Genomic DNA, 26,693 nt, shown 5'->3' with positions numbered 1-26,693 from the left:
GTGTTGTAGTTGTTTTTCTATTTATCTACTTTATATTCATCTGTATATGTTTAGTGGACCTTAGATATGACATGAGTTTTAGTATCCTTTTAATAGGTTTTATGTTATAAAAAAAACACAAAATTAAATATTAAAGTTTTTAGATAAGAATTTGTTTGGTTTTCCTAATAATAAAACAATAAACTTTATTTCTTTTTATATTAGTAATAACAACACTGTTTTAAACTTTTTTCCGGGATGTTATCTTAAATATTTTTAGTGAAATTGTAGTGATAATCCAAGCTACACATTTTAAATATTCAAATATATTTTATAGAATGGCGTCAAATTAAAAATTTTTTGTAAAAGTGACACAAATAAATTCATTACACTTTCTTTACAGATGCCAAACAAAAACACCTAAAGATGTTATAACCAATATCAAAATTAAAGAAAATTTTAAGATTCAGATCAATACTTTAGCACTTACTACATAGTTAAACAATGCTCATATCATTCCAACCTTACCTGCAACAACTGGCAATTAAATGATCAATTACCTAATTAATTTCAAAATAGAAACCTGTAAAAACTACAAAAAATAAAAAAAAAATAAAAAAAATCCTAAAATTTCTTGTTTTATTTAAAATTACAAAATAGATTATTTTCCAATATTATACGTGTAATTCAAACCTGGCAACCCTGCCTAATAAAATTTTAAAGCTCAATTGCCACATAATCTATGGACCATGGGTATGTCCTATTAGGGCTATTAAGTCCAGAAATATATTACTTTAAAGAATGGTTTGTAGAGTCCTTTATAAAAAAACATTTTTACCCACTTCCACAACCTGGTAACCCTACCAAATAAAATTTTCAGATAGCCTTATAATTCTTCTATCCATAGCCTATGGTTTTATAGAAATCGGCCCAATGGTTTCCGAGATATTCCACTTTTAAATAATGCCACATTCTTTAAGATTTCTGAGATGTGGCAACCCTGAAACGGCCTAATATCAGCGCCATCTATTGGTGGCTCAATTTTTGTTTTGCAGAAAGAAAATCATGTCACCCAATAGATGGCGCTGACCAAATGTTGTTCCAGGGTTGCCAACTGCCAGAAATCAAGAAAAATGTGGGATTATTAAAAAATCGAATATCTCGGAAACCAGTGGGCCGATCTCTATAAAACCATAGGCTATGGATAGAAGAGTTATAAGGCTATCTGAAAATTTTATTTGGCAGGGTTGCCAGGTTGTGGAAATAGGTAAAAATCCTATCAGTATAAAGTACTCGACAAACCATTCTTTAAAGTCATATATTTCTGGACCTAATAGACCTAGAAAGACGGACCAATGGTCTATAGATTGGGTGGCAATTGAACTTTAAAATTTTTTTAGGCAGGGTTGCCAGGTTTGAATTATACGTATAATATTAATGATTTTTATGATGTATGAAAACATATGAATAACTCCGGAAATATTGGGTTTACAAAAGAAATTTTTGGACCAGGGTTGTATAAAATTTTAAGGATTACAAAAAAATTATTTTGACAGGGTTGCCAGGTTTAAGTTTAGTTTTATTTTGATAATAAACATAAAATATATTAGAGCAATGTCGCAATGTAATTTTGTCAATGTTTTAATTACGATAACCTGGCAACCCTTTTATAATTATTTTTTTGTAATCCTCAAATCATTCTACAACCCTGGTCCAAAAATCTTTTTTGTAGGCCCAATATTCCCGGAGTTTTTCATATGTTTTCTTACACAATTAAAAACATGAATAATATAGGTGTTTGTAAAACCTGGCTACCCTGCCTAATAAAATTTTAAAGCTCAATTGCCACATAATCTATGGACCACGGGTATGTCCTTTTAGGTCTATTAGGTCCAGAAATATATTACTTTAAAGAATGGTTTGTAGAGTCCTTTATAAAAAAAACATTTTTACCTATTTCCACAACCTGGTAACCCTACCAAATAAAATTTTCAGATAGCCTAATAATTCTTCTATCCATAGCCTATGGTTTTATAGAAATCGGCCCAGTGGTTTCCGAGATATTTCACTTTTAAATAATGCCACATTCTTTAAGATTTCTGAGAAGTGGCAACCCTGAAACGGCCTAATATCAGCGCCATCTATTGGTGGCTCAATTTTTGTTTTGCAGAAAGAAAATCATGTCACCCAATAGATGGCGCTGACCAAATGTTGTTCCAGGGTTGCCAACTGCCAGAAATCAAGAAAAATGTGGGATTATTAAAAAATGGAATATCTCGGAAACCAGTGGGCCGATCTCTATAAAACCATAGGCTATGGATAGAAGAGTTATAAGGCTATCTGAAAATTTTATTTGGCAGGGTTGCCAGGTTGTGGAAATAGGTAAAAATGCTATCAGTATAAAGTACTCGACAAACCATTCTTTAAAGTCGTATATTTCTGGACCTAATAGACCTAGAAAGACGTACCAATGGTCTATAGATTGGGTGGCAATTGAACTTTAAAATTTTTTTTAGGCAGGGTTGCCAGGTTTGAATTATACGTATAATATTAATGATTTTTATGATGTATGAAAACATATGAATAACTCCGGAAATATTGGGTTTACAAAAGAAATTTTTGGACCAGGGTTGTATAAAATTTTAAGGATTACAAAAAAATTATTTTGACAGGGTTGCCAGGTTTAAGTTTAGTTTTATTTTGATAATAAACATAAAATATATTAGACCAATGTCGCAATGTAATTTTGTCAATGCTTTAATTACGATAACCTGGCAACCCTTTTATAATTATTTTTTTGTAATCCTCAAATCATTCTACAACCCTGGTCCAAAAATCTTTTTTGTAGGCCCAATATTCCCGGAGTTTTTCATATGTTTTCTTACACAATTAAAAACATGAATAATATAGGTGTTTGTAAAACCTGGCTACCCTGCCTAATAAAATTTTAAAGCTCAATTGCCACATAATCTATGGACCACGGGTATGTCCTTTTAGGTCTATTAGGTCCAGAAATATATTACTTTAAAAAATGGTTTGTAGAGTCCTTTATAAAAAAACATTTTTACCTATTTCCACAACCTGGTAACCCTACCAAATAAAATTTTCAGATAGCCTTATAATTCTTCTATCCATAGCCTATGGTTTTATAGAAATCGGCCCAGTGGTTTTCGAGATATTCCACTTTTAAATAATGCCACATTCTTTAAGATTTCTGAGATGTGGCAACCCTGAAACGGCCTAATATCAGCGCCATCTATTGGTGGCTCAATTTTTGTTTTGCAGAAAGAAAATCATGTCACCCAATAGATGGCGCTGACCAAATGTTGTTCCAGGGTTGCCAACTGCCAGAAATCAAGAAAAATGTGGGATTATTAAAAAATCGAATATCTCGGAAACCAGTGGGCCGATCTCTATAAAACCATAGGCTATGGATAGAAGAGTTATAAGGCTATCTGAAAATTTTATTTGGCAGGGTTGCCAGGTTGTGGAAATAAGTAAAAATGCTATCAGTATAAAGTACTCGACAAACCATTCTCTAAAGTCATATATTTCTGGACCTAATAGACCTAGAAAGACGGACCAATGGTCTATAGATTGGGTGGCAATTGAACTTTAAAATTTTTTTAGGCAGGGTTGCCAGGTTTGAATTATACGTATAATATTAAGGATTTTAATGAAGTATGGAAACATATGAATAACTCCGGAAATATTGGGTTTACAAAAGCAATTTTTGGACCAGGGTTGTATAAAATTTTAAGGATTACAAAAAAATTATTTTGACAGGGTTGCCAGGTTTTAATTAAGTTTTATTTTGATAATAAATATAAAATATATTAGACCAATGTCACAATGTAATTTTGTCAGTGCTTTTATTACGATAACCTGGCAACCCTTTTATAATTATTTTTTTGTAATCCTCAAATCATTCTACAACCCTGGTCCAAAAATCTTTTTTGTAGGCCCAATATTCCCAGAGTTTTTCATATGTTTTCTTACACAATTAAAAACATTAATAATATAGGTGTTTGTAAAACCTGGCAACCCTGCCTAATAAAATTTTAAAGCTCAATTGCCACCCAATCTATAGACCATTGGTCCGTCTTTCTAGGTCTATTAGGTCCAGAAATATATTACTTTAAAGAATGGTTTGTAGAGTCCTTTATAAAAAAACATTTTTACATATTTCCACAACCTGGTAACCCTACCAAATAAAATTTTCAGATAGCCTAATAATTCTTCTATCCATAGCCTATGGTTTTATAGAAATCGGCCCAGTGGTTTTCGAGATATTTCACTTTTAAATAATGCCACATTTTTTAAGATTTCTGAGAAGTGGCAACCCTGAAACGGCCTAATATCAGCGCCATCTATTGGTGGCTCAATTTTTGTTTTGCAGAAAGAAAATCATGTCACCCAATAGATGGCGCTGACCAAATGTTGTTCCAGGGTTGCCAACTGCCAGAAATCAAGAAAAATGTGGGATTATTAAAAAATGGAATATCTCGGAAACCAGTGGGCCGATCTCTATAAAACCATAGGCTATGGATAGAAGAGTTATAAGACTATCTGAAAATTTTATTTGGCAGGGTTGCCAGGTTGTGGAAATAGGTAAAAATGCTATCAGTATAAAGTACTCGACAAACCATTCTTTAAAGTCGTATATTTCTGGACCTAATAGACCTAGAAAGACGGACCAATGGTCTATAGATTGGGTGGCAATTGAACTTTAAAATTTTTTTAGGCAGGGTTGCCAGGTTTGAATTATACGTATAATATTAATGATTTTTATGATGTATGAAAACATATGAATAACTCCGGAAATATTGGGTTTACAAAAGAAATTTTTGGACCAGGGTTGTATAAAATTTTAAGGATTACAAAAAAATTATTTTGACAGGGTTGCCAGGTTTAAGTTTAGTTTTATTTTGATAATAAACATTAAATATATTAGACCAATGTCGCAATGTAATTTTGTCAATGCTTTAATTACGATAACCTGGCAACCCTTTTATAATTATTTTTTATAATCCTCAAATCATTCTACAACCCTGGTCCAAAAATCTTTTTTGAAGGCCCAATATTCCCGGAGATTTTCATATGTTTTCTTACACAATTAAAAACATGAATAATATAGGTGTTTGTAAAACCTGGCAACCCTGCCTAATAAAATTTTAAAGCTCAATTGCCACATAATCTATAGACCATTGGTCCGTCTTTCTAGGTCTATCAGGTCCAGAAATATATTACTTTAAAGAATGGTTTGTAGAGTCCTTTATAAAAAAAACATTTTTACATATTTCCACAACCTGGTAACCCTACCAAATAAAATTTTCAGATAGCCTAATAATTCTTCTATCCATAGCCTATGGTTTTATAGAAATCGGCCCAGTGGTTTCCGAGATATTTCACTTTTAAATAATGCCACATTTTTTAAGATTTCTGAGAAGTGGCAACCCTGAAACGGCCTAATATCAGCGCCATCTATTGGGGGCTCAATTTTTGTTTTGCAAAAAGAAAATCATGTCACCCAATAGATGGCGCTGACCAAATGTTGTTCCAGGGTTGCCAACTGCCAGAAATCAAGAAAAATGTGGGATTATTAAAAAATGGAATATCTCGGAAACCAGTGGGCCGATCTCTATAAAACCATAGGCTATGGATAGAAGAGTTATAAGGCTATCTGAAAATTTTATTTGGCAGGGTTGCCAGGTTGTGGAAATAGGTAAAAATCCTATCAGTATAAAGTACTCGACAAACCATTCTTTAAAGTCATATATTTCTGGACCTAATAGACCTAGAAAGACGGACCAATGGTCTATAGATTGGGTGGCAATTGAACTTTAAAATTTTTTTAGGCAGGGTTGCCAGGTTTGAATTATACGTATAATATTAATGATTTTTATGATGTATGAAAACATATGAATAACTCCGGAAATATTGGGTTTACAAAAGAAATTTTTGGACCAGGGTTGTATAAAATTTTAAGGATTACAAAAAAATTATTTTGACAGGGTTGCCAGGTTTAAGTTTAGTTTTATTTTGATAATAAACATAAAATATATTAGACCAATGTCGCAATGTAATTTTGTCAATGCTTTAATTACGATAACCTGGCAACCCTTTTATAATTATTTTTTTATAATCCTCAAATCATTCTACAACCCTGGTCCAAAAATCTTTTTTGAAGGCCCAATATTCCCGGAGATTTTCATATGTTTTCTTACACAATTAAAAACATGAATAATATAGGTGTTTGTAAAACCTCAACCCCCTGCCTATAAAATTTTAAAGCTCAATTGCCACATAATCTATAGACCATTGGTCCGTCTTTCTAGGTCTATTAGGTCCAGAAATATATTACTTTAAAGAATGGTTTGTAGAGTCCTTTATAAAAAAACATTTTTACATATTTCCACAACCTGGTAACCCTACCAAATAAAATTTTCAGATAGCCTAATAATTCTTCTATCCATAGCCTATGGTTTTATAGAAATCGGCCCAGTGGTTTCCGAGATATTTCACTTTTAAATAATGCCACATTTTTTAAGATTTCTGAGAAGTGGCAACCCTGAAACGGCCTAATATCAGCGCCATCTATTGGGGGCTCAATTTTTGTTTTGCAAAAAGAAAATCATGTCACCCAATAGATGGCGCTGACCAAATGTTGTTCCAGGGTTGCCAACTGCCAGAAATCAAGAAAAATGTGGGATTATTAAAAAATGGAATATCTCGGAAACCAGTGGGCCGATCTCTATAAAACCATAGGCTATGGATAGAAGAGTTATAAGGCTATCTGAAAATTTTAATTGGCAGGGTTGCCAGGTTGTGGAAATAGGTAAAAATCCTATCAGTATAAAGTACTCGACAAACCATTCTTTAAAGTCATATATTTCTGGACCTAATAGACCTAGAAAGACGGACCAATGGTCTATAGATTGGGTGGCAATTGAACTTTAAAATTTTTTTAGGCAGGGTTGCCAGGTTTGAATTATACGTATAATATTAATGATTTTTATGATGTATGAAAACATATGAATAACTCCGGAAATATTGGGTTTACAAAAGAAATTTTTGAACCAGGGTTGTATAAAATTTTAAGGATTACAAAAAAATTATTTTGACAGGGTTGCCAGGTTTAAGTTTAGTTTTATTTTGATAATAAACATAAAATATATAAGACCAATGTCGCAATGTAATTTTGTCAATGCTTTAATTACGAAACCTGGCAACCCTTTTATAATTATTTTTTGATAATCCTCAAATCATTCTACAAGCCTGGTCCAAAAATTTCTTTTGTAAACCCAATATTTCCGGAGTTATTCATATGTTTTCATACATCATAAAAATCATTAATATTTTACGTATAATTCAAACCTGGCAACCCTGCCTAATAAAATTTTAAAGCTCTATTGCCACCCAATCTATAGACCATTGGTCCGTCTTTCTAGGTCTATTAGGTCCAGAAATATATGACTTTAAAGAATGGTTTGTCGAGTCCTTTATAATGATAGCATTTTTACCTATTTCCACAACCTGGCAACCCTGCCAAATAAAATTTTCAGATAGCCTTATAACTCTTCTATCCATAGCCTATGGTTTTATAGAGATCGGCCCACTGGTTTCCGAGATATTCTATTTTTTAATAATCCCACATTTTTCTTGATTTCTGGCAGTTGGCAACCCTGGAACAACATTTGGTCAGCGCCATCTATTGGGTGACATGATTTTCTTTCTGCAAAACAAAAATTGAGCCACCAATAGATGGCGCTGATATTAGGCCGTTTCAGGGTTGCCACATCTCAGAAATCTTAAAGAATGTGGCATTATTTAAAAGTGAAATATCTCGGAAACCACTGGGCCGATTTCTATAAAACCATAGGCTATGGATAGAAGAATTATTAGGCTATATGAAAATTTTATTTGGTAGGGTTACCAGGTTGTGGAAATATGTAAAAATGTTTTTTTTATAAAGGACTCTACAAACCATTCTTTAAAGTAATATATTTCTGGACCTAATAGACCTAGAAAGACGGACCAATGGTCTATAGATTGGGTGGCAATTGAGCTTTAAAATTTTATTAGGCAGGGTTGCCAGGTTTTACAAACACCTATATTATTAATGTTTTTAATTGTGTAAGAAAACATATGAAAAACTCCGGGAATATTGGGCCTACAAAAAAGATTTTTGGACCAGGGTTGTAGAATGATTTGAGGATTACAAAAAAATAATTATAAAAGGGTTGCCAGGTTATCGTAATTAAAGCATTGACAAAATTACATTGCGACATTGGTCTAATATATTTTATGTTTATTATCAAAATAAAACTAAACTTAAACCTGGCAACCCTGTCAAAATAATTTTTTTGTAATCCTTAAAATTTTATACAACCCTGGTCCAAAAATTTCTTTTGTAAACCCAATATTTCCGGAGTTATTCATATGTTTTCATACATCATAAAAATCATTAATATTATACGTATAATTCAAACCTGGCAACCCTGCCTAAAAAAATTTTAAAGTTCAATTGCCACCCAATCTATAGACCATTGGTACGTCTTTCTAGGTCTATTAGGTCCAGAAATATACGACTTTAAAGAATGGTTTGTCGAGTACTTTATACTGATAGCATTTTTACCTATTTCCACAACCTGGCAACCCTGCCAAATAAAATTTTCAGATAGCCTTATAACTCTTCTATCCATAGCCTATGGTTTTATAGAGATCGGCCTACTGGTTTCCGAGATATTCCATTTTTTAATAATCCCACATTTTTCTTGATTTCTGGCAGTTGGCAACCCTGGAACAACATTTGGTCAGCGCCATCTATTGGGTGACATGATTTTCTTTCTGCAAAACAAAAATTGAGCCACCAATAGATGGCGCTGATATTAGGCCGTTTCAGGGTTGCCACTTCTCAGAAATCTTAAAGAATGTGGCATTATTTAAAAGTGAAATATCTCGGAAACCACTGGGCCGATTTCTATAAAACCATAGGCTATGGATAGAAGAATTATTAGGCTATCTGAAAATTTTATTTGGTAGGGTTACCAGGTTGTGGAAATAGGTAAAAATGTTTTTTTTATAAAGGACTCTACAAACCATTCTTTAAAGTAATATATTTCTGGACCTAATAGACCTAAAAGGACATACCCGTGGTCCATAGATTATGTGGCAATTGAGCTTTAAAATTTTATTAGGCAGGGTTGCCAGGTTTTACAAACACCTATATTATTAATGTTTTTAATTGTGTAAGATAACATATGAAAAACTCCGGGAATATTGGGCCTACAAAAAATATTTTTGGACCAGGGTTGTAGAATGATTTGAGGATTACAAAAAAATAATTATAAAAGGGTTGCCAGGTTATTGTAATAAAAGCACTGACAAAATTACATTGTGACATTGGTCTAATATATTTTATATTTATTATCAAAATAAAACTTAATTAAAACCTGGCAACCCTGTCAAAATAATTTTTTTGTAATCCTTAAAATTTTATACAACCCTGGTCCAAAAATTGCTTTTGTAAACCCAATATTTCCGGAGTTATTCATATGTTTCCATACTTCATTAAAATCCTTAATATTATACGTATAATTCAAACCTGGCAACCCTGCCTAAAAAAATTTTAAAGTTCAATTGCCACCCAATCTATAGATCATTGGTCCGTCTTTCTAGGTCTAATAGGTCCAGAAATATATTACTTTAAAGAATGGTTTGTCGAGTCCTTTATAATGATAGCATTTTAAACTACTTCCACAACCTGGCAACCCTACTAAATAAAATTTTCAGATAGCCTTATAACTCTTCTATCCATAGCCTATGGTTTTATAGAGATGGGCCCACTAGTTTCCGATATATTCCATTTTTTAATAATCCCACATTTTTCTTGATTTCTGGGAGTTGGCAACCCTGGAACAACATTTGGTCAGCGCCATCTATTGGGTGACATGATTTTCTTTCTGCAAAACAAAAATTGAGCCACCAATAGATGGCGCTGATATTAGGCCGTTTCAGGGTTGCCACTTCTCAGAAATCTTAATGAATGTGGCATTATTTAAAAGTGGAATATCTCGGAAACCACTGGGCCGATTTCTATAAAACCATAGGCTATGGATAGAAGAATTATAAGGCTATCTGAAAATTTTATTTGGTAGGGTTACCAGGTTGTGGAAATAGGTAAAAATGTTTTTTTATAAAGGACTCTACAAACCATTTTTTAAAGTAATATATTTCTGGACCTAATAGACCTAAAAGGACATACCCATGGTCCATAGATTATGTGGCAATTGAGCTTTAAAATTTTATTAGGCAGGGTTGCCAGGTTTTACAAACACCTATATTTTTAATGTTTTTTATTGTGTAAGAAAACATATGAAAAACTCCTGGAAAATTGGTCTCATATATTTTATGTTTATTATCAAAATAAAACTAAACTAAAACCTGGCAACCCTGTCAAAATAATTTTTTTGTAATCCTTAAAATTTTATACAACCATGGTCCAAAAATTTCTTTTGTAAACCCAATATTTCCAGAGTTATTCATATGTTTTCATACATCATAAAAATCATTAATATTATACGTATAATTCAAACCTGGCAACCCTGCCTAAAAAAATTTTAAAGTTCAATTGCCACCCAATCTGTAGACCATTGGTCCGTCTTTCTAGGTCTATTAGGTCCAGAAATATATTACTTTAAAGAATGGTTTCTAGAGTCCTTTATAATGATAGCATTTTTACCTATTTCCACAACCTGGCAACCCTGCCAAATAAAATTTTCAGATAGCCTTATAATTCTTCTATCCATAGCCTATGGTTTTATAGAAATCGGTCCACTAGTTTCCGAGATATTCCACTTTTTAATAATCCCACATTTTTGTTGATTTCTGAGAGTTGGCAACCCTGGAACGACATTTGGTCAGCGCCATCTATTGGGCGACATAATTTTCTTTCGGCAAAACAAAAATTGAGGCACCAATAGATGGCGCTGATTTTAGGCCTAAAAGCGGCATTGCCAACATCAAAAAATTTCAATTACTTAAGCAGCATTGCCAGGTTGAAATCTGCCAATTGACTGTATTTATAACGACTTTTTTCAATTCAAATTGAATTTTAAAGTATTTAAAGGTAATTTAAAGATTTTCTTGGAAGTTTTTGGACTTTTGAAGCATTTTAATTATTTTTAAGTATTTTGAAGGATTAATGATGAAAATTACCTAATTTTGAGATGAAAATATAAATAAAACACAGGTTTTTATAGGTTTTAAAAAGAGAATTTTTATTATAATTTTTGTATTCAGCTTGTTGTATATTAATAAATTGGTGATATTCTGTTTATACAGTATATCAGTTGCTGTCAATGATGATAATAATATTAATTTTGTTGCAAAAATGGAAGTATTTTTAATTTTTTTATTATTTATAAGATTTAATATTCAATAAAATTATATATTTTATGGTTTTTCACTTAAACTAATGTTTTTTTAAATTCTATTATCTTTATTTAGTTAAATTTTGTTTAGTGGATCCTATTCCGTGAAAGTTGGAGTGATCTTTTGGAATACATATTATATTTTTGTTAAAACCTGCTCTCTAGTTAAGAGTATAGAGAGCACAGTATACAAGTTTAGTTAAGAAACGTTAAATACACTTATATTTTACTGTTTTTTAAGTGTTTGAATAACTATTTACTTAAATATAATAATAATTTTAAATTAGTTTATTAGTAAAATAATTTTTACGTTAAATTGTAATATTTTAAAAGTTATTATATAATATTTTAAAAGTTATATATAATAAAATGATTAAATATATAATAAAATCTTTTTTTGGAAAATGATAACCAATGTAGTTTTAGGTTTATTTGTGATTAGAGATTCAACTTTAAACATTAATTTGTGTTTATGTAATCTTTATGTTTATATAATTTTCAAGATTATATGTTTTCTTTTTTCACTGTAACTATTTACTTAAACATTTACATAGAAATAAATAAATTACCAGAAATTATGATTTCCAAACGAGTATGTTAAAAAAGATATATAAAATTACATTGTGAATTATAATTCTAAAGAAAAAAAATTAAAGAAAAATATCCAAATAAGATCACATCACGTAGAAAACGTAATATATATATTTTTTTCTTTTTCGTAATTGTATCGACTAGTATAGTGCATACATATTAAGCACAGTTCGTTATTTTTTATTGTATGACATGACAATCGTTTTCTGTTACAGACACATACATAATATCCAAACAGACTGACACATGCAGAAGTACATACATATTTATGTATAAATGTATACAAGTGACAGTATATTTGTACGTTCATATAAACATATTTACCAATAATTTCAAAGATTCCAAATGGAAAATTAACCATAACAGTTAGAACAAACTCTTGACTAAGATATCAGAAGTATAATCTATTTATTTCATATAGTCATATCTTTTCAAATTTGCAAATCTGAATATCAAATAATATATAATGAATCAAATACTGTTTGAATTTCACGTTTAAACAAGAAATTTATACAAATTTCCAACTGGATACACATTCCCATAATTTCATAGTTACACACACACTAAAAAAGAGTTTTTCTTTTAAATAAACTTTTTAACTTTTAGCAAAGACTTTAAAAGGTAAAAATTTTAAGATTTTATAAAATGACTGGTGGAATTTCTTTTGAAATATATTGATTTTAAAAGCAATATCTTAAATACAATACACACAAATGTTTATTGTTATGGAAATATTGTAAAAGGAGAAAAAAAAACTTTTCTGGCACAAATGTACAATTTTATTAATTTACTTAGTACATTTGGTGCTAAATAAATAAATAACTTTTTTGAAATTTATTCACTTGGAAATACTAGATAGAATAAAAACAAAATACAGAATTATTTTTACGTTTTCTTATCTGCTGCTATAGTTAGTAGCAGAAGTAATAAGCCAAGATAAATAGTTCCTTTTTCTTTGCACCAAAAAGGGTGTATAAAATGTATAAACTTATGGAAATAAAAAAGTAGAAAAAAATATCCCATCTGTTATAAGAAAAACATGAAAAATCACATTGTACAAACGGAAATTAAATTTTTGTTCGTTTTTCTTAAAGGTGCAACTAAAATGTAAATGAAATGGAATAAAAAGGGTCTCGTTTTTTTTGTGATGATGATGCCTTAAACGTACTTGTTGCCTTTATCCTGAATCCTTTTATACTTTCCTAAATGTTTTTCCTACTTTAGTTTTGTCCTGAAACGTTTTGTTTATGCTCGCTTAAATAAATAAGGTATTGTTATAAAGAGGGTATATAAACAGAAAAAAATCGTTATCGATTATTTCCTAATTTTTAAACACAAAATTTAATACGTACAAAATTTATATGCAAATAAGATTTTAGTAAAAGATCATTTGTCATGATTTTCCTTCGTTTGCTTTACTTAGACAAAAAATATATGCCAACTGGAAATGTTTTTAGGTCTAATTTGTTTAAATTTTAGGCATCTTTGGTATACAAGGTATTAGGTAAATAATATCAACAAATGATATTAATCATACGCCTGGTTTGTGTAGTAAAGTATTGGTATGTACTTTTTTTGAGGCAGGATGTAGTAGCAGGAAAAGAATTAAAAGGGTAATGGTGCAAAAGAAACAGTTTATATAAGTATTAAGAATATTTGTAATATATCCTTAAACTATAAATTTTAGAGATTATTTATATTTATTAAATTGAAATATGATATTTTTTAAATTTTAGCTTAATTACTTCTTAGGTTTAAGGGTAAATAGTCTGGACTAAATTGTTAACCTAAAAGTATTCTCTTTTCAATAAAATATTTCCTATTACCTTTATTTAACAAAGTGTCAAAAGATTCAAGAACTCGTGCAGAACAATTTCTGGAAAATACTATTTGTCATAAATAAAAAAAAAGCTTAAATTAGTCTGCCGCTCATTTCTGATTTTCTGATTAATAAGTCTTGGTTTTTGTCTCTATTGAACCTAATTTAGTACAACATAAATAATTTTATATTTTTAAAATAATTTTAAATTTAATATTGTCAAATCTGTAACTTGTTTTGTACATAATTTCAACCTGTTATCCAATGTTAGCAAGACAAAACAAATAACAATAATAAATAGCAAATAATAATAAGAAAAAAAAAACATGAAACATTTATCCTTCAATAAACATTTACAAAGAAATAACAACAACTGCAACTACAAACAAAAATATTCAAAGAAAAGGAGACAAGAAAACAAGGCGCTTGGACAATATTAAATACAACATTTTTTGTATTATTTGCTTACAACTCAACTACTCTGTACAACAAGTTAACAAAGTTTCGATATGAACATCCGCATCCGTTTGAAAATGTACCGTTATTCCATTCCTGCTTACAGTGTAAATGTTTGCTATTATACATTTTGTTTTTACCGACCAAACGAGCGACCCTTAATAGTAGATACAAGTTAGTTAAAGCGAGTATCAGCCAAACATGTTGTCTTACTACTAGGCCTTTTATTGTTTACTTATTTATATGTGTAAGTATTTGTGTGTATGTGTGTTGATGAAAGTTATCCAGGCACCAGCATTGAAAGCAAACAACACGGCATGATAAAATTACAAAAAAACAACTGAATAATGAAAATTACAGCAGAAATAAATATAAGAAAAAGCAGCCCTACAACATATGATGCTACAATAAACACCCTGCTCTTTTGTCTCCAACAAATAAACCCATCAGCCTAACAAAACGGAACAGCACAGAAAAAAATCATAAAAAAGAAAAAAACATTGCTTTTGTAGGCCTTGTATTTTAGAGTATTTTAAACTGTAATGCTGAGGTACTCAAAGTTATACGAACAGACACTCACTCACACACGCTGGCACTCATACACATAAATACATACTTAACACCAACCCAGGCTCGGCGACCTAGTTTGTGTTTAAAATATAGTCCTCATTCCCTCTACAAGTCTGTTCACAATTTACATTACGACCGATATATACGCATTTTTTACCAAACAGTAAAAGTAATATTAAATAATGGCAAAACAAACTGAATTTAACAAAAATATGTAACGTCAGTCCATTTTAAATGTAAGGTGAGACTTTTAGTAAAACGGACGAGGACGTGCTAATAAATAAAAAAGAAAATTAGTTAAACAGCATCCTTCAGGAGTTTCTTAGCGTGTTACCTGTTGGAAATTGAATTTTATACAAATACAAAACTATTGGTTGTTGTTTTCTTCACAAATTGGAGACTAAATTCGTATTACAAGAGAAAACACACTCTCGTTAGATGCAAAAAACTCTCTTTACTCTTTTGCTTAAGACGCATGCTTTGGAATTTGTTTCAGGTTTTTTTGTTTCATCTTAGAAGCAACAGTGTGATTACTCTTTTTGGAGAGATAATCAGCAAACAAAACCACTTTACTTCATACCCATTGTCCTCATGATTAACATTCTGAACATGGTCGTCATTGCCATCCATCATTCTCAAAGTTAGTGTTGTGTTAGTCGGAGGTATGAATGTCTAGCAGCTTATAAGATGAACATTAATTATTAATGGTCCAGCAGCTCGTCAAAAAAGCGAAAAAAGTATAAACTACATAATTTTTCCCATCATGTTGAACAACAATGTATCTATTTGTTGTTTTATTTTTTATCTGACGACCAATTTTGTTTTGGTCATCATCATTTTACTTTTTAGGTTATCATTGATTTCGTACTCCAAATCACCACCACTTTAACTCTTGCAACCTTATTCATTAAATAATCACACGCCGCCCCTTACTGCCCCAGGAAAAAGCAAAGCATACGAACAATAACAAACAGTTAAAGATTAAACAATAAACACTCTGTGTATGTCAAGGTACAAGGACATCCACATTAAAAATGTATTAGTACATGTATTTTTTTTAATAAGAGTATACAGTGTTATAAACCCTTTCAAGCATACGATTACAGTGAGTACAAAATAAGTGGATAATGTTTAAATTTATGTGAGAGTTTTATTTTAGGAACAATATTTCCTAAAATTTAGATTGTTTTTTACAAATTGTTAGCAACAAACATTAACAAACCCAAAACTAATATATTATTAAAAATTGTATTCAACGAAAAAGCCGAATTGTGTAATGGTTTTGGTGCATTTTTGGTCACTGTATACAGGTTGTGCGCATTCTTGACAGTGCTATAGTAATTGGCCCATATGCCGAATGTTAAGAGATCCTGTTGAGGTCCTTGCAAATTCATTTGTATGTTAGTGGAAGAATTACTGCAAACAATTAAATACAAATTTTAGTTTTAAAATAAAATTAACAAAATTGTCTGCCCTACATACCTGTCCAATTCCTTCCACTCAAAACTGTCTACAGTCAAAGGTAACATAACAGAATTAACAGTGCTGGGCATTATTAAACGTCTATTGGATTTTATAAAATTACCAGTTATATTTATAGTACTGAAGTAGTATTTATTGCCCACTAAAACACTTTCGGGGAAAATATGTCCACAAGTATACAACTCACTACCAGTACAGGCTATTAAAGCGCACACACTTTGATTGCTGCTGTCAATACGTTGGAAAGTGGTCTGAGAACCTTGGTACGCAGCCAAACGATAGCGGTAGGAACTGTGTTTAATAGAATCGGCAATTTTCACTCTTTGTACATTAAAACTGCAACAGAAATTATGATGACATAACGTTTCATTGACTTGGGTAAAGGACTCCTCTAGCAGACTGGTATTGAAAATATCCACATTGTAATCACGTAATAAATCCAATTTTGTGTAACGATTACTTTCTAATTTAGGCTCAAATAAAGGTTTAACCACTGGAGGTAACTGATAGTTGGATAAATTTTGACGTTTCGGCACTTTGGCTGTAAGTAACTGAGTAGTGGGTACTTCATTTATAACGGCAGTAAGACGACCTAAGCGACCTGCAAAAATACCCGAACCAGTATTTTGTCCGGCAGGATAACTGCCATCGGCAGCCAATAAATTAACATTGTTGGCAAAAGCCCAACCTTCTTGCAGTTGCACAGCTTTAAATAACAAACATACAAATATAGCAAAGTTGAAGGGATATTTTCTTTTCTAACTCACCCGTTAAGAAAGGTAATTCCGAGAACCAATAGGTAGGATAAACAATATCGGTTATATTTAATTGTCGTATTAAAACCATAGCTGGTTCATAAAACAACATATCAAAGCAAATAAAATGACCAAAAGTTACCCCAAAGTCTGTGGTAAAAGTGGCCAACTCAGCTTGTGGCAAAACACTTTCCTTATACCATTCATAGCGATACAAATGAGTTTTACGATAGCGTGAGATAACACGACCCTGACGATCAAATACTATATTTGTATTGTATTTCTTTAAACCATCATCGTCACAATGTTCTTCTGAGGCAAGACATTCAAACTTTTCCACTATATTAATCACAACATACAATTTACGACTGCGTACGGCACAGGATAATTCGGTTAGAAACCAATCATAATTAGGCAATTCACAGGGTACAATATTATCCTTAGGATCTGGCACAAAAGTCATCATATCCAGATTGTTTAAAACAAATTCGGGAAAAACTAATATATCCAAATCCTTAGTTTGTTCAGATTCTATAATATTTTTCATGCGTTTTAAATTGTCTTTAACTAAAACTTTTCCTTGGCCATTCATGGCTGGTATAAATTCCACTACACCAGCATTGTAAGTAGGATCACTAGGTAAGGATAACTTTTTTCCAAAGAATTAATAAAAGTTAAAATAATTATTAAGGAAAACTAAAAACCGTTTATAATACCTGCTCAGTTAATTGCAGTATAGCTAACACTAGGAATAGCATAGCATTTTTGAAACCCATTCTTTCCACTCTCCAGGTCTTAATAAGACTAAATCAAAATGCTTTGCTTTCATTCCTTAACAATTTGTGTTAAAATTTATTTGATTTATTTTTAATTATGTAAATTAAAATTTATCTTTCCGGTAAAATAGTCTGTAATAAAAGCTTGTTGCGTTATCATCAAGCAAATACTGGAGTATTTTACACTTTCATTGGATCCCTAGTTATTGACAACAAAGTGATGATAAATTTATTACTAGGCTAAGTGTTATTGTCATTATTTTATAGCATATGATAAAGCAAAATTATTTATTTGTATATGGCATATGACTCCCTGCCCTCTTAAGATTTAATTAAGATGTTTGAAAATGCTAAAGTATTAAAGAAACTTAACAATTTTCAACAATTATTTATATTTTTCTTTTGCATTTTATAGATTTAGGTAAATTTACTTAAAAACATGATGATTCGGTTATTTTTATTATATTTAACAAATTTGTAAAAAGAGTTTGTCATAACGTTTGCCAAACAATGCGCATTGACTAGTTTTATTTACATTTTTTTAATAGTGGAGAAGTTTGAAAACAAAGATATTTAATTAACCTAAAAAAATTATACTATAATGATACTGTATCTAATCGGATAGGTTTATGTTCTCATCATTTTAATGCATGGAAAGCTTCAATAGCTTTTACGGAAAATATACTACACATAAAACAAGATTGAAATCAAATTAAAGAATACGAAATAAGACGTTTAAAGAAAATTTCTTCATATATCCTGAATACGAAGGTCACAACTGATAAACATTAATAACATTTGAAAATTGTTTGATAATTGTTAGTGTGTAAGAAAAACATATTTAATAACTAGTAAAATCTAATATTTAACACATTCATAACTCAAATACTTTTGAAAATATACACATTCATACATACATATCTATACATAGAGTACATTTTAAAAACGAAAGAAAACATGTATGCAACAGCAGACAAACATTTATTTTAAATGCAAACAAATATACACAGACATACATTAGAAATCAACAATTTTGGTTTAAATGAATGTAATGGAGAAACCTTCAAGTGGCGAATACCAACCAAATTATAGTTACGTGCTTCTTTTGCTTGGTATTTTTTTTTCTACTGTTGCTTTCTAACCGGAAAGCAAGCAACAGTTTTGTATTATTTCCGCTTTAATGATTGCTTGCCATCCTGCTATTTTATCTACACATACTCACAAATCTAAAAGTGAATATGTTTTCTTTTTTGTGTGAGTGTAACTGTGTTAACACATTGATAGCGTTTCTAGGATCAGAAACACACAAACTTTGTATCTTCACACAAACAAATAACTAGTATTTACTAGTATCTCTACATTTTTAAGAAGGATTCATGACTGTTTGTTTTTACTCTCAACCAAACACCACTTAGAGTTTTTAACATGTTTTAGTCACGTAATTGTAATTTTCACACGTCTCAACCAGTCATATATAAAACTCAGCGTTGGCTGCCAGTTGGTTTGGTCATTCTATTCACTTTTTAATAAATATATGAGTAATATATAGAAAAAATACTAGTTCGTATAATATGTTTGTATAGATACGCCAATTTTAATTAAAATTGAAACTAAATTTTAGTAAAATATTTAAAAAAAAACCCTTCAGGGTCATACATTTTGAAAGTCATTATCACTAGTGACAGCTAGTTTTTGCACTATTAGTTAATTTTTATAACATTGAAACTATTTGGACTGTAGTAATTCGTAAAAAATGCAGTTGAAAATTTGTTACGGAAATTATTTATTTTCAAAAATTTGTTGATTAGTTTTAAACTTTATTCCTAATTTTTTGCAAAACCTATTTGTTTATTGATTAAATTTATACGTTTTTTGATTGATTCAAAGTTTGCAGTTAATTTGTTGCTCAATAAACCGGAACTACATTTTGCAAAAAACGGATGTAAGCAAAGCAATACGAATTATTACCAATTATCCTGAATTAATAAACTAATAGATGGGTATGGTGGTTTATAGATGTAAATGAAAACAAACAGAAAACTATAAATTTTGAAAATTGTATAAAACAACTTAATTGAGAAAGAGATTGAAAAAGTTGATGATATTAAATTGAATTGATAAAGAATTAATTGAATAATTTGAGATACATTTTCTTTAGCTCTTTGTTGAACAGTTCTTTATAAAATAAACTTTTATTAAAAGAATTGAAAATATGAACTAGAATTTTATGAAAAATTTGTAAAAAGATGAATATTTTGTTAAAAATGAAACTGAAAAAGGACAAAAATCACACTTTTAATCCGAAATACTCACACATTTAAATAAATTTTGAAAAATTACCGAAAATTAAAGATTATATTTTATTTAAGCTTCTTAGATCAAAAAAAAAAAATGAAATAAACATAAGGCTGTTTAAAAATTTGGTTTGGAGTCAAAACTTTTGAAATTATGTATATTATCTTACGACCTTCTAAATGTACACACTACATTCATTTATATTAAAAATAAAATATAAACTTTACTTATTCATTTGTTGCGTTTTCTTCAGTTTCATTTGTTTCCATGGGGGTCATATTTTGTTCGACCTCTTTTAAAGTGTCTTCAGCTGCAGCAGCTGTTAAAGCAGAAGCTTCTGCTAAAGCAGCTGCTGCTTCTCTAGCCTTTTCATATTTATTAACCTCTTTTGAAAAAAAAAATAATAACAAAAAAATAACTATAAGATAAAATAAAAAACTTAAAAATGTCTCGACTTACCAAATTTACTAAGATCAGCGCCCAATAAACGTAAAATATGTAAAGTTTCATTGCTGTCGACATAAGCACGAAGACTGGAAGTACCACGCCAACCCACTATGTACAAAGTAAAACGTTCATCTACATATTTAATAATACAACTGCCAACACCTAAGGAAACACATAACAAATTAATTTAATAACTTATTTCTTATTTCTAGTTTCACCAGAAAACTTACTTAATTCTTTACATCTTTTTTGGGTGGCTTCTTTAAGTTCATTTGTTGAAGGAGGTTTGGTAGGATCTGTACAGTTAAGTTGCAATATTAAATCTTCCTTTTCAACTTGTATTCTACGGCTGTCTCCTACAAATGCATTTGTAGTCTGCAGACCTTCCTGCGCTAAACGGAAGGGGTGTTGGGTGTGACGATTTTCACAACGTACAAAGGATTTAACTCCAGTATTGATTATCTTAATATTATTTTCATTTAATAATACCAAATCTCTTATCAAATCAGAGCAATAATAAATATTTTTCTTTTTCTCTGTTATGCATCTGGTAAGTAAACAACGTTTGTTTAGCGAATCATCTAAATCATAAAATTGTTTAATTTCTTCCCAGTCAGCATCATTTTCTTCAAAGAATACGTAGGGATCTTCTTTATAGCCATGTAGACGTCTACGTTTACGCTGGGGACCCCAGGGAACAGATTTTTCCTCAATGGGTTGGCCATTTTCGTCTAATTTAACTTCTGGTTTTGGTTTTTCTAACAAATCTTTAACATCATTTTTCTCGAAAGGCAATTGAGACTTTTTGTGTAAAACAGCTACAAAGAAACCACCAGAATCTTGCAAATGTGGCAATACACGTATGCTTTACCAGCATATATTAGTAAAACTACTTTAAACACAAAGAATTCAAATAAAAACTTACCATTTTTCTAAGCCCAATTTTTCAATTTCTTCCTTGGGCATAGGGAACATGTTGGGTCTAATGACAGTGTGATATTTTTCTGGTACCTCTTCAAAACTGCTATAGATTTCATCTACTTCTTTGGAAGCCAATTTCCATTCTGTCATACCAGGTTTATATTTTAAGCCGGGCACCAAATGGGAAGCATCGACAATTTCAAGAGCTCCTTTAGAGTCAGCAATAATGCGTTGTAAGACTGCCTCATTTTCTATGGGATTTAAGGAGCAAGTGGAATAAACCAAACGACCGCCTACCTCAAGCATTTCAGCACCTCTTCTAGTAATGCGGTATTGTATGCTAGATATAAAAAAGTTCAAAAAATATATATTTAAGTAAAATTTATAAAAACAACTAAAAATACCCATGTAAATTATAAGCCTGTGCCAGATTCCATTTTAACCAAATATCAGGATTTTTGCGCAAAGTTCCGTCACCAGAACAGGGCACATCACACAAAATTTTATCGAATTTTAAAATGGATTTAGAACCATCTGCTTCAGTTTTCTAAAAGCAAAAAAGAAATTTTTAATAATTTTACAATCACAATATAGTAAATTTTTGAGCATACCAACAAATTGGGAAAGAAGGCACTATCATGATTAGTCACCACAAAACAGGGAGAATTCAAACGTTTGGCCTGATGCACCAACATATAACAACGATTATTATCTACATCATTAGCTAGGACAAAACCTGGTGGGATTTTATATTTTTCTGGTTCGGCATGTAAAGCCTCAATTAATTGAGCAGTTTTGGAGCCAGGAGCAGCACACATATCCAAAACTTTGTCTGTAGGTTTAACATCCAAAACAAGAGGCGGTATCATAGACACAGCTTCTTGACGACTTATAGCACCAGCATTTGTTTCGTTTATAAGGAAATTGTGCAGACGATACAAGGGTTCTGAACGACGTATATCCTTGCGGGTCAAATCTAATTGATAGGCCATTCCATTGGGATACCATGGAAGACAAAGAGGACGTTCTACCTCCTCTACGGGTTTACCACGTAACTCTGCTACACCCTTAACATATTCAGTAAACAATTCAGTCTGTATAATATCCAATAAGGCCTTAGCTTCCCCTTTAAAACCGGTCACTCTGAAAGTAGCCGGTAAATTGTCACGTATGGCCAACAAAAACTTTTCCCACTCCTGCTCATCTGCACAGATATTTTGTACATTATAGTATTTAATAAATGCAGGGTTATCACGCACAATATCAGGATAGGGTTCTGCACGGCGTTCCGGCTTCCCTTCTTCGGCCTGGTTGGAAACAAGCGAACATGTAAACAAATTTTAAATTTATGTTAAAAATATACTTACATTTTGGCGCTTTTGACGTTTTTTGGCAGCAAAAGGATTAGATTTATTTTTACGACCCATTTTTTTATGTTAACAAATGTTATTCTTTAGTTATTTTAAATTAAATTATTAAATTTTCTTCTCTTCTGCACAATGAATGACAACAATGTTGAATGTCAACACGTGTTGTTGAGCGAAAGAGATGCCAGATTGATAATTCTAACGCAAACATAAAGTACACTTAAAAAAATTCTCAATCATGGCTATTATATATAATTTATCAATATAACTATCAAAAAACAAATTTAAAAAGTAAATTTTTTTAAATGATGTCCATTTTGGTTATATTAACGATCGCTTTCTCTCACATAGAAAAATAAAACTTTTCCTGTGTAAACTGTCAGTTACAGATCTTGATTTAAGAATTGATTTCAAAATGTATTAATAAAATTTTTATTTTCATGTTTTTTCCACTTTTTCATTCAGTGTAGAAAAATTTCGCATTGCCAACTTTTAAAAAAACTCTAGTAAATTAATTTTTGGCATCTTCAAATAAATGTATTAAACAAGCGGGAATAATTTAAAAAATTTATAACTTTCTAAAATAAATAAAAAAAACATGTCTACATTTATAAAACCCTCAACACCAACAAAAAGTCGTCCAAACTTTAAGCCTGGCACACCCACTAAATCAAAATCATTGACCAGCATCAACATTGCCAGTGGCAGTTCTAATAATGTAAATTCTTCAACTAAGGAATTGGAAGAGATCAACTTGCTACTCAACTTGGAAACTTTAAAACGCAATCGCGACAATGAAATTATTCTAAAGCAAAATGTTGAAGAAGCTCTCAAAATTTTTGAAGAACGCCGTCACAAGTATTTCACTTTGGTGGCCAAATGTGCGACTTTAGTGAAATTGGCCTGTACACGTAAAGTTTTACTGCGTAATGAGTTAATTGAATTTCCTACTGATGCAGCTCGCGCTGATGCCAATAGTATTAAAGAAAAGTTAAGCAGTGGCAGTGCTACTGATTATATCAGCACTCCTGATTTGGAAAAATTTAAGGAAATGTTGCAACAAGTGGAGAAATACAAAAATCTACCTATTCGCCGTACGGAATTAGTAGATCTTCAAAACGCTACCGATGCCATACAGTATTCCATAGAAGCTATAGAAATATCTTTGGAAAAATGTACCATACAGGGGCTGGATCATTTTGTCGACACACTGGATATGTTAAACTACCCGAAACTGTTGAAGGAATATGACCAAAACGACTATTAAAATAAACAACTTTATGTTAATTATATGCAGCTGCTGGCTAGAGTGTTGGACAACTCTCCACAAAACTGCAGTTCATTTATTTATTTTTATCTTATTGTTTTTAAGTTTATTTCAATGTTGGGGAAGTATCTTGAGGTGCTTTCTACACATTCAATTCTAATAATGGAAAAAAATAAAGAAAAATAAAAAATTCATGAATTAGACTACACAAGTAAATGAAAAGGTTGGTTTAAGGAAGATGGGGAAAAAATGCAATTACCACTTAGAACGTTTGGACCAGTCTTTAGGTGTCCAATGTAGGGCTTTTGAATCAATGCGTATTTTTCTCTTGTCCATGGCCTTTTTGTGTTGATCTATAGTATCACGATTAATACAAACTATGTATTGTCCCTTGTAATAGTTGATTAAATTCAAATTCTGCAGGGTTGAAATAACATCTTCCTTTTTGATGGATGTTACTTCACAAATATCACTTCGATATAATAAGAATTTAGTACTATTGTGCTCATTAAATTAACTCTACAACTTACTTGATTGTTATGGTCGGCTTTTCTCCATCATTCGTAGGTTTTTGACTGATAAATATCTCCAATATTGTTTGCGCCCAGTAGGAGCGATACGATAAAAGACCCAAATCTGATAAAGGCTTTTCGGGAGAACCTGTTTTACCCTCAAATTTAGATAATTCATAGCTGAATTCTATAAGTAATTTGCCATAGCCTTTACGCTGGTAAGGAGGCATGGTTAAAATACAAGCCACATTGTAGTCTTCTGTACTCTCTTTTTCTTTTGAGAAGTAGCCCACTATATGAAAGCCTCGATTGTCGTATTCCGTCATTACATAAAATAAAAATGGATCGGTGTCATAGTACAACGTTTTGTGGTCCAGAAAAAGTTTAGCCAGTAAACATAGATTCTGGGCGTACACTTTATTTTTTCGCCCATCAATTTCAAAAAATGATATGGTATTCTTGCGATAAATTTCATTGCCGGGCGGGTGTCGTAGATTACATTTCACCAAATGCCTTTCCAGGCACTTGCGACTCTTACGATATTTCAAACAAAATTCACAGATATAGATACACGGCATTTGGCACAATTCCTGAAATTCCTTATATGAAGATACAGCGAAATAAAATACAAAAAGCATTAAAAAAACTAACCTGGGGATATGGGGAAAAATACCAAGGTTTAATACGGTGTTTACCCAATTCTATCATTTCAATATTTTTCATACGTGTCACTACATCATCCTGATGTATAGTGACCATACTACCTGATTGTCTGGGGGTACCATTTTTACCATCCTGCGAACCTTCTTCATTTGTGGTCACTGGCAAAGAGGCAGGTGAGGATTCAGTGGTCGCAGCTGCTGCCGCTACCACTGGAGGTGCTGACAAAGGCAAAGGTGTGGAATTGATCTGTAAAACATTACAATCTTTCTTAGGAACTACATCCTCCTTTAAGGGCACTGCAACAGAATTTACTTTTCTTTTTCTGTTTATTTTTTTCTGTAGTGCTGCCGCCAGTACAGCATTTCCATTGACCATTTCACCACCAGCAGGTTGTGGCGATGTCGGTCGTGAAACACTGCCAGCTATTGAAAGATGTTTCTTAGGAGTGGTGACACCAGTACTAGCGCCCGTCTGTGTACCATCTCTGCGAGGAAATTGTACTTTTCTTGTGTCTAAATCTTCTTCCGTTACCCATTCGTCCAAGCGCTTATTAACTGAAAGATTTGTTATAAAAGCAATTGAATTGAATATTTATTTGTTTTAAAAACTTACAATCAACATAATGGACATAAAATTGTCTTTTGCCATCATGGTCCTTTATACTAACGATTTCTGCTAAGGGCCAATCGTCTGTTTTATGCATTCGTACCGAGAGTCTACATCCTTCCGTCAGCGATGCCTAAATTGGAAATTGTTTAAAAAACCAATGATTTTGTGTAATTCTTTCAACTTACTGTAGATTCACATATAGAGGATACATCTTCATCGATATCAATTTTCTGTTTCATTTTTAAATGCTGTTTTACTGTGATTTTTTAATTAACTTGTTTGGTTTGTTTTTCTGTCTATACTAAATGATTTTTTTCACAATTCTGAAGCAAATAATAACAAAGCTGATTTTGAGAAATGACAGACATATATACAAAAGCTAAATGTTATGAAGATTTTTAGAAAAATACACGTTAAAAAATGTGTGAATAGATTAAATATTTTACTACCTGATTTTGAAGTTCCAGGAATTTTCTAATGAATAACCAGGTATGTGTGAATACAGTTTTTTTTCCCTTTTGAGCATTAGAACTAAACAACTATAGGCTCTAAGTAAAATTTTCTATTAAACAATATTATTAATTTCATGCTTTGCACTATATAAAATTTGGTACGCGAAGAGACTATTATTGATGAAATCTTTTATCTCATCTGTAAGATTTTTCAACTTAAAAATAAACGAATGAAGTTTTTATTATTTACAGAATTTCAATTAGCAAAATTGTATGTACTGTTTATTTATATGAATT

At 31.1% G+C, this 26,693-nt stretch overlaps 4 protein-coding genes across 6 annotated transcripts; 1 reads left to right on the top strand and 3 right to left on the bottom strand.

The window, feature by feature from the left end:
- Positions 1–15,824: 15,824 nt before the first annotated feature.
- On the bottom strand, positions 15,825–20,149 carry LOC111684242 (vanin-like protein 1). The gene is made up of 4 exons (XM_023446375.2): positions 17,804–20,149; positions 17,100–17,736; positions 16,333–17,038; positions 15,825–16,266 (listed from the first exon to the last, which is right to left on the bottom strand). The coding sequence occupies exons 1-4, from the start codon at positions 17,861–17,863 to the stop codon at positions 16,041–16,043; spliced, it is 1,629 nt and encodes a 542-aa protein (XP_023302143.2). The 5' UTR covers positions 17,864–20,149; the 3' UTR covers positions 15,825–16,040.
- Positions 20,150–20,282: 133 nt separating this feature from the next.
- LOC111684239 (tRNA (cytosine(34)-C(5))-methyltransferase) lies at positions 20,283–23,059 on the bottom strand. Its single transcript, XM_023446371.2, has 7 exons — positions 22,894–23,059; positions 22,138–22,833; positions 21,931–22,073; positions 21,531–21,866; positions 20,836–21,470; positions 20,618–20,767; positions 20,283–20,543 (listed from the first exon to the last, which is right to left on the bottom strand). The coding sequence occupies exons 1-7, from the start codon at positions 22,951–22,953 to the stop codon at positions 20,386–20,388; spliced, it is 2,178 nt and encodes a 725-aa protein (XP_023302139.1). The 5' UTR covers positions 22,954–23,059; the 3' UTR covers positions 20,283–20,385.
- A 338-nt stretch (positions 23,060–23,397) lies between these two features.
- LOC111684238 lies at positions 23,398–24,366 on the top strand. Its single transcript, XM_023446370.2, has one exon. It carries the CDS (start codon positions 23,492–23,494, stop codon positions 24,158–24,160), a length of 669 nt encoding a protein of 222 aa, XP_023302138.2. The 5' UTR covers positions 23,398–23,491; the 3' UTR covers positions 24,161–24,366.
- LOC111684236 (histone acetyltransferase Tip60) lies at positions 24,177–26,297 on the bottom strand. 3 transcript variants are annotated; one of them, XM_046946499.1, is made up of 6 exons: positions 26,130–26,295; positions 25,948–26,074; positions 25,324–25,889; positions 24,691–25,262; positions 24,420–24,632; positions 24,177–24,316 (listed from the first exon to the last, which is right to left on the bottom strand). In XM_046946499.1, coding segments are annotated over exons 1-6 (1,533 nt in total). In that variant the 5' UTR covers positions 26,184–26,295; the 3' UTR covers positions 24,177–24,315. The 3 variants fall into 3 exon arrangements, with proteins under 3 accessions (XP_046802455.1, XP_046802456.1, XP_023302136.1); XM_046946500.1 differs by lacking the exon at positions 24,177–24,316 and having other exon boundaries at positions 24,416–24,632; positions 25,324–25,581; positions 25,648–25,889; positions 26,130–26,297; XM_023446368.2 differs by lacking the exon at positions 24,177–24,316 and having other exon boundaries at positions 24,416–24,632; positions 26,130–26,297.
- Between the last annotated feature and the right edge of the window lie 396 nt (positions 26,298–26,693).

This window comes from Lucilia cuprina, chromosome 3, assembly GCF_022045245.1.
Source record: "Lucilia cuprina isolate Lc7/37 chromosome 3, ASM2204524v1, whole genome shotgun sequence".
NCBI lineage: Eukaryota > Metazoa > Arthropoda > Insecta > Diptera > Calliphoridae > Lucilia > Lucilia cuprina.
Note: the sequence above shows the minus strand (reverse complement) of the source record. Positions and strands in the feature narration are given on the sequence as shown.